This window comes from Sinocyclocheilus rhinocerous, unplaced genomic scaffold (assembly GCF_001515625.1).
Source record: "Sinocyclocheilus rhinocerous isolate Xijiao unplaced genomic scaffold, SAMN03320098_v1.1 scaffold681, whole genome shotgun sequence".
NCBI classification, from domain to species: Eukaryota; Metazoa; Chordata; class Actinopteri; order Cypriniformes; family Cyprinidae; genus Sinocyclocheilus; species Sinocyclocheilus rhinocerous.
Genome location: NW_015641029.1, coordinates 1,179,195 through 1,187,729, shown reverse-complemented (window position 1 = coordinate 1,187,729; position 8,535 = coordinate 1,179,195). Strand labels below are relative to the sequence as shown.

At 34.6% G+C, this 8,535-nt stretch overlaps 1 protein-coding gene across 10 annotated transcripts in view; it reads left to right on the top strand.

Annotated features, from left to right (window-relative positions):
• Nucleotides 1-8,535, top strand: part of ptprdb (protein tyrosine phosphatase receptor type Db) — a 73,374-nt gene that overhangs the window by 30,749 nt on the left and 34,090 nt on the right. For 7 of the 10 annotated variants that reach the window (XM_016570484.1, XM_016570483.1, XM_016570486.1 and 4 more), the window contains 5 exons: nucleotides 1,810-1,949; nucleotides 4,220-4,365; nucleotides 4,595-4,736; nucleotides 5,925-6,110; nucleotides 7,215-7,223. In XM_016570484.1, coding sequence (XP_016425970.1) covers nucleotides 1,862-1,949; nucleotides 4,220-4,365; nucleotides 4,595-4,736; nucleotides 5,925-6,110; nucleotides 7,215-7,223 — 571 coding nt within the window. In that variant the 5' untranslated portion in view covers nucleotides 1,810-1,861. The remainder of the gene's footprint in view (nucleotides 1-1,809; nucleotides 1,950-4,219; nucleotides 4,366-4,594; nucleotides 4,737-5,924; nucleotides 6,111-7,214; nucleotides 7,224-8,535) is intronic. The other 3 variants (XM_016570485.1, XM_016570482.1, XM_016570489.1) reach the window with 1 other exon arrangement.

The following is an 8,535-nucleotide window of genomic DNA, read 5'->3' as shown; positions in this document are numbered from 1 at the left end:
TGGTGCTCGTGGGGGCAGAGTTACCATAGCGATTCCCAACACGCCCCCCCATCTGTGGCAATCTCCCATGCACAGCATCCATATTTAATGCAACTTTTACTTAGTGCAGTTCAACTGCCCACCCAACTCTTTCTCCCTCTCCCTTTCTCTCTCTCTCATTCTCTTCGTTATATTTGCAGAAGTAAGATACATTATACATTTATGGGCTGAATGTTATAATTATTGAGTTTACGGTAAAGCTTTCCGGCCTGCTGGAGAGAGAGAGAGAGAGAGGCCTTTAGGAGTTGTCATGTATTATCATATATTCAATGCTGTTTTTTAATTAAAATTTTAATTAAGTTATAATCTGAACTCTGTATAGCTTTCGAGTTATTTTTCTTCCCACATTTGTCATAACCAAGACATCTGTTATCAGTTTTTGTTCGTGCTGCTATCAGTTTTCCTTTTTTTAACTATGCCCAAAAAACTTTTTTTGCAATCTCAGCTGACAGCTTTAAAGTTTGTGCAATGGCAGATTGTTGTAATGTTTATCGTTTGGAAATGTTAGTACTAATCTGAAGGACAATAACCGACAAAATTTGACAATATATTTATTCACCCTCACGCAATTCCAAACACCATTGATTGTTTGGGGTCAGTAACATTTTTTAATGTTTGTGAAAGAAGTCTCATGCTTACCAAGGCTGCATTTATTATTATTATTATTAGTAGTAGTAGTAGTAGTATTGATATTACAATATATTATTTGATATTGTAATATATTTTAAAGTGTAATTTATTCGTCACATGATCCTTCAGAAATCACTTTTATATTCTGATTTGTGTCTTTAAGAAACCTTTTTAAAATCAGGATTCTGAAGAAAGTTCAAAATAACAGCATTATTTGAAATAGATTTTTTTTTTTGTATAAATGTATTTACTGTAACTTTTGATCATTTAATGCAACTTTGTTGAATGAAAGTATTAACTTATTTTTTTTTTTAAATGACCCCAAACTTTTAAATGATAGTGTACTGTAGGTTTTCCTTTCCTTTTTTTTTTTTTTTTTTAATTGGAACACATGAGGAGATGTTTTGCATTTCCTGGTGACTGTTTTCTGTTACATGGAAATGAATGGGTAGTCAAGCTTTAAAAAATGACCAAACAATCACTATAAAATTAATCCATACATAGTTTTGCGTTATATTTCAAATATTCTGAAGCCATATGATAGCCTTTTGTGAAAGAGAGCCATTATTCAAAAATCTTTCCCTCTGCTGTAGCTATTAGTGTCATTCACATTTATACATTAAAAATGATGCGCCAAGATGCATGGTGCCAGTTTTGATGTCAGTCACAATCGGCCATGAGGCACCATATGTGAATGTACCTTAAAACCAATGACACAAATTACAGCGAGATTTTCAGCAAGTCGTATGGCTTCAGAAGACTTTGAATATACAGTATCACAAATCATATGGACTTTTTTATATGCTGATTTATTTGTGTGTTTATTTTTTTGTTTAATTTTTTGGAGCTCAACAATCCCCTATTCAGTTTGGAATAGCATTAGAGTTTGTAGATGATGACAGGATTTAAATTTTTGGTGAACTGTTCCTTTAATGCAAGCTAGACTACTCTCTGTCTGTGATGGCTCTATGTTAAATGATATGTTCACGGATTGATTGACCACTCAGTAATTTGTTATCTGATCCTCAGAGAAAGTCTTACACACAGAGTACTAATTGATTAATGCAATCGACTCGTGTTGTGCTGCGGCCTGCACATGTGACTGACAGATATGTTTGCTTGTTCACATGTTTACCTTAGGTTATGAGTGCACTTACAGCTTGGTGATCCACATAGACAAGCCAATGAGAGGATGGCCAGAGGTCACATGATCTACAGAAGCGCCTACCAGCCGGTACTACTGATTCTACTCTGCGTGCTCCAGCTGGCGCATACACAAAGTGAGTACACAGACATCAAATACATATAAAACAGAGGCTGAAATGAATCCTCTGAAACTCAGAATGATTGCTGGCTCTTTTTGTGAAATATTCTACTTCCCCACCAGTGCAAAGGATAAAGGCACATTTTAATGCAGCTTACAAAGTAGTATGTAATTAAAAAATAAGGTTTTTGAACATGCTAAGCAATTTCATCATGCTAAACCAGTTGGATGGATTATAATACTATCCTCCATTTGTTTCTTTCACTGCACCAAATGTCCGGATCAGTGTTTACAAGACAACTGTGGCCTTCGCTGACTGCGTAAAGAAATGACGTCAACGTTTAATACATGGATTTTTAGCTTTTCATTTGATGACCACGGTTTTGAGACTTTAGTCTTTGCAACTTCAGGGATCTTATCTATTCACAATCAGCATGTAACACTCCAAAGAGAAAGGAAAACTTGAAATCGCATCATATGACCCCTTTAAAGAAGATAATCAGGCCGGCATTATGTTATGCTCTATTAGAAGAGGAAAGAAATACCATTGTGTCTTTAGTTGTTAAGAATTTACATGCTGAAAAAAATATGACATTTTTATTCTAATATAATCAATTGTATTTGTATTTAATTTATTAAAAAAAAAATTTTTTTTTAATTAAATTATTTTATATTAATTATTATAAACATTGTTCTCTCTTTGGTCTTTGTAATTGTGTTTTATAAAAAAGTAAGAGTAGTTGCACTCAAGGGCTTTCTTTTGTAGACGTTATCTGAGCCTTTGCAGATTAAAGCATGTAAAGTAAAGATGAAGAGATTTCATCATACATCATCTGGGGGGATGACACAAACTTTCACCCATGCACTCACTTCATTGTTCTGTTTGAACCTGAGCTGAGCCTTTGGCTAGTTACACATGCCATTAGTTTAGAGCTGCTGGTCAGTGGGTTATAGTGCAGATTAATGTGACATCATCCTTAGATCGAGTGGATTAGCAAGCACTGCAGACTGCATCAATCCCACCGCTTATCTGCACTTTCCTCATCTACAAGAGTTAATTCACTCCGTCTTTCGTATTAACTGTAATGCACTTTTAATGCACACATGAAGTCACAGCCTGATTTTCAAATAGGTTTTATGATTTTAAAGTCAAAGTCAAATTTATTGTCATTTTAACAATGTGGTAATTATTTTAAGCCTTGGCTTTACTTTTAAACGTTTTCCACATGATTCGTTCTTGCGTGCAAAAACAGCTGGACAGACTGTGCAGGGATGTAATGAAGTGGCATAGAATGCAAGGGTTGTGCTCATGGCACGAGATGCTGAAACTAACATGTTAAGTTACTTTTTTAAGAACTTTTGCCATTCCTGCCAGTGATAATAATCATAAATATTTCTTACCATGATTTTTACTGGTATCATAAACAAAATGCAATAAAATGTAGTATTTAGTACTGTATTTAATACTGCAGTTCCTAAATCATTATGGTTAATTGTCAATAAATTTTATCTGAATTTTATTTAATTTGAAATGACTGATTTTAGTTTTTAGTGTTTTAGTTTTTTATTTATTTAGATAGAGTAGTATAGGAATTTAATATTTAGTACAATGTAACAATAAAAATAGGCTTAAGTTACAGGTAGGGTTTAAAAAATAACAAGCACCAAATGCAGGTAAAAAATTCTTGCCAGCTGACCCATGAAGTTTTTAGAACTGCAATACTAAATGCTAAATTTTTTTTTGTTTTATTTTATTTAAAACGATAGAATTCAAAACAATAGATTTTATTTTAGTGTTTTTTTTAATTTAAACATAGGAGTATAGAATTGTAATGTTAAAATAATTAATAATTCAATAATTATTGAATGAATGCATGAATGAGGCAAATATAGCGCTTTATTGTGTATTGCTGTACACCCAAAGCGCTTTACAATCATATTGGGGGGGGTCTCTCCTCAACCACCACCAGTGTGCAGCATCCACCTGGATGATGCGACGGCAGCCACAGGACAACGGCGCCAGTACGCTCACCACACACCAGCTACAGGTGGAGAGGAGAGATTATTATTGGCCTAACTGTCAAAAGTATAATGAATAAATTTATTATATTATTATATTCAGTGCATCTGGTGCTTGTTAATTTTAAATTCTGCCTCTATGTGAGAAGTACAACTTCATGATGCATAGATGCATTTGTCAATGTTCATTCTGGAGATTTTAAATAGTAAAGGTTTCCCTATCCTCAAGACAATTCTGAGTTGACCAATCTCTGTTTTTCTCTGCAGGTCCTCCTCAGTTCACTCGGACACCCGTTGATCAGATAGGGGTTCAGGGGGGCGTGGCCTCCTTCGTATGTCAAGCCACAGGAGATCCACAGCCTAAAATCACATGGAGCAGAAAAGGCAAAAAAGTCACCAACCAGAGATTTGAGGTAAACACGCCTCAACTGAACAAACACAAACCATACAGACAGCTTGCTTACACATTTGCTGCAAGCAGCGATACAAGGTTGTAACACTACTAAAGTGAGATTCCCACAGTACACTTCCCATAACTTCACACATTTGCCCTGGCTCAAAGGATGCCATACACATGGTCTATAAAGACACACAAGCTATTTAGGGAGTTACTAACACATTTGCCTCTGTGTTGGTGTGTAGGTGATAGAGTTTGAGGATGGTTCAGGGTCTGTGTTGCGAGTGCAGCCACTGCGGACCCCCCGTGATGAGGCTGTGTATGAATGTGTGGCATCTAACGAAGCAGGAGAGATCAGCGCCTCCACCCGTCTTAGTGTTCTCCGCGGTAGGCACAGATCTGACTAGAAGCTTCTTCAAGAGTTAGCTCTTACTTGGACATCTGAAGTGCATTTCTGTAAAGCTTGCTTAAAACATGGCATCTCTGATTATTACTGTTATTTTTAGAGATGCACTTACATAGAATTCTGGGAAATACCAATTAGAAGATAATTGTTTTCATTCAGTGAATAATAACGGATATAATGGAGAATATACAGGTTTAGGCCCACGCTGAATCTCTGAATCAACTGTATGCACTGTGGGGTACATTTTGTTGAGATCGATTTTATGGGAAATCTGTTTGTTGCTGCTATTGGCACAGAAATTAAACTGTGTTTTTTTTTTTTTTTTTTTTAATGCCAAGGACCCCAAAAAGTAATGATTCCCTTACCAGTTCCTAAAATATAATGGTAGCTGTATAATTTAAGTATGTTGTAAATGCACGTTATTTTCTAAATGCGACAACTCTGAAGCTTTTATGTCCTCACTGTAAGCCAAAGCAAATTTTTTAAATATTACATGAAGAATATTTACTTTGTAACAAGTTGGTAACATATTATAAAAAAATATATATTTTTATTTCTTAATGTTTCAACCAAAATATTTCTATAGAACAAAATACTGTAATTGCAATATATTTCATAATTTCTAAAATAATTTTAGAAAGCTAAATGAAACCGTTATAATATTATATTTGGTTAATAACGTTTGTTAATAATTGATTTTATATATTTTCATTAATATCTTATATTTGAAATAATACATTTAACAAAAATAAAATATATCTTTTTAATGAGTAATTTTTGGTAAAATTAAAATTGATCTCAGATATATTGTGCATCCCTTGTGGTCTATACCTGTAGACAGTGTTTGTCATCTTAATACATTTTTATTAATATCTTAAATTGAAATAATAGCTTTGACAAAGCTAAAAATATATATATTTTTTAATACGTTTTTTTTTGTAACATTAAAAATGCATCCCTTTTAATTTTGTAGTTTGTTGTCTATATACCTATCAGAGCTGTTTGTCGTCTACAAGAATAGGTCCTTAATGAAAGAAAACTTTTAAAAACAAAATGTATGCTACTTTGCATAACATCTGCATAAGATCACCTTCACCTTGTGAAGATCGAAGCCCTCCATTGAAGGCAGAGGTGTGAGTGTAATGCTTGTTTGTATTTGTTTATTTCAGAGGACCAGCTTCCCACTGGTTTCCCTTCTATAGATATGGGCCCTCAGCTGAAGGTTGTGGAGCGTTCTCGCACCGCTACCATGCTGTGTGCAGCCAGCGGAACACCTGACCCTGAGATCACCTGGTTTAAAGATTTCCTCCCCATAGATACACACACTCATGGGCGGATCAAACAGCTACGCTCAGGTTTGTGTGCTCTGAAGGATTCACACAGTCTCTGTGCTCCTATTCTCGTCATATGATGTTTTACACATAAAAAATATGTAAATAATAAATTTTACATATATGTTTTAAATGATGTACACTCACATGAGATGAAGAGTCGTATCAGTAGTTTAAAAATGTTTTATTCTACATGGAGAAATTACATGACCAGCAGTTTTGCTTGTAAAAACAAGTTGCAAATATTAATGATATTATTAATAATAATAAGATAATATGTTTACTTCAGATACATAATTCATTAGTGATGCACCAATATTGAAATTTATACCACTATGGTAATAATTCATACAAAGTTTCAGTTATCAAATGAATACTTTTTTCAGCATTAAATTGATCAAAAGTGACAGTAAAGACTTGTTTTAATGTTTCAAAAGATTTCCATTACAAATAAATGAATCTGAAAAAAAAAAAGACTGTTTCTACAAAAATATTAAGCAACATTGATTATAATATGAAATATTTCTTGAGCATCAAATCAGCATATTAGAATGATTTCTGAAGGATCATGTGGCACTGAAGACTGGAGTAATGATGATTTGCATCACAGAAATAAATTACATTGTAAAATATATTAAAATAGAAAAAATGTTATTTTAAATTGTAATTATATTTCACAATATTACTGTTTTTACTGTATTTTTGATAAAATAATGCAGTTTTGGTAAACATGAGAGACTTTAAAATACATTTTAAAAAACATACCAAAACTTTTAAATGTGTATATTATGCATTGCTATATACTTTAGAAAACATAATAATAAAAGTACTTCTAAACAGAACAAGGAAACCAGAGAATACAATACACATACACAAGACTCATCATAACAGTGGGAAAAATCAATTGTCATGCAGTCACTGCCAGACCGATGTAACAAACCATAAGAGCCAACAATTCCCATGCTACAAACTTACACACAAAATCTCTTTGAGTGCACCTTTAAAGAAATCCTGTAGCCTAATATGCTTTCTCTGACACACACAGACAGTCTCAAACACACTGTTTTTGCTGTGCGAGAACCATAAGTGATAAATGTGCTGTCTCTCTTTCTGTGTTTTAATCTACAGAGTCCTTTGGTAAGTGTGCTATTCTGAGGCACAACACACACTCACATGTTCAAGCACAAAACAAACAAACATGTAGTTATTGATAAAGCGCATGATATATCTATATATTGTATTCCCCCTAACAGTATAGTCACCCTCTCTCCACACACATAGTCACACAGCAGTCACGTACAGTAGATACAGTCCCCTTTACCCGAGCGCTGCCCCTCTAACGTGTGATACTGAGCCTCTCGCTTCCACTCTCACTTACTTTTTCTGGCTCTCTCCTTCACTGGCTCACTCGTTCACTTCTCCAAACGCTCACTGCCCTCGGCATTGGATTTCCTGCATCACTGCCCCCTCACTCTTTCAGATCTCTCTCTTTCTCTCTCTCTTTCTTTCACTTTGTTGCCTAGATAGGTTTGAATGTCCTAATGCTGAATGTTACAGTGGCTTTTCACCCAAAACCGTGGCCTTTTTTGGCTTTCCTCTCTCTCTGGGCTCGAGTCTGCCTGTCTTAAGTCTCTGTGTTCTTTTCGATTATTATTCATAAGGATATTTTCTCTATTGCGCTGGTTTTATGATCTGCTTTCTTAGAAAACGGAGGTGTCATCCAGAGGTTGTGCTACAAATAATCGTCCGCCACTGACGGACTTGGTTGTAAATTTTCCTTCATGTTCTGTCAGTTTTTTTTTTTTTCTGTTAGTAAAATACATGTAACACTTGGTATTTATAGTGTGACATTGATATCACAACAATATAGCAGAATAGCAGATTCTTGACTTTTTATTCCACTCTTTGGTCTTGTAATCTGGACATCTAATTTAAAGCTGCAGTCCTTAACTTTCGGAGCTCTAGCGGTTAATAAACAGAACTGCGTGCGTCTTGTGGAAGAACATTGTAGCCGGAGCTACTTCTCTCTGTTTAGGTCTATGACGAATCACGCAGGTACTGGGCTACTCCACAGCGGTTCCACCAGTACCAGTGTGAAATAGTCAGAATATAAACACTTATTATAGTTGTACCATAGTGATTAAGGATAAGCCAAAAACACGGTTTGGAAAATGGATTCATGGTGTACTCGCTTATTATATTAATTTTGTACATTTTGAACACAAAAAAAGCTACGGACTTCAGTTTTAATACAAACAATATTTCATGAATTATTCAACTGGACTGCATTTGCAATCGGTTGTTTTTCTCTCAGACCATTAATTCCAAAGAGAAAGGAAAACTTGAAATCGCATCATATGACCCCTTTAAAACTTTTCCCCCCTTTTTACTTATGTACCTATTTTAGTATGAGAATGCTTAAAAAGGGTTTCTGGAACAGGGATACATA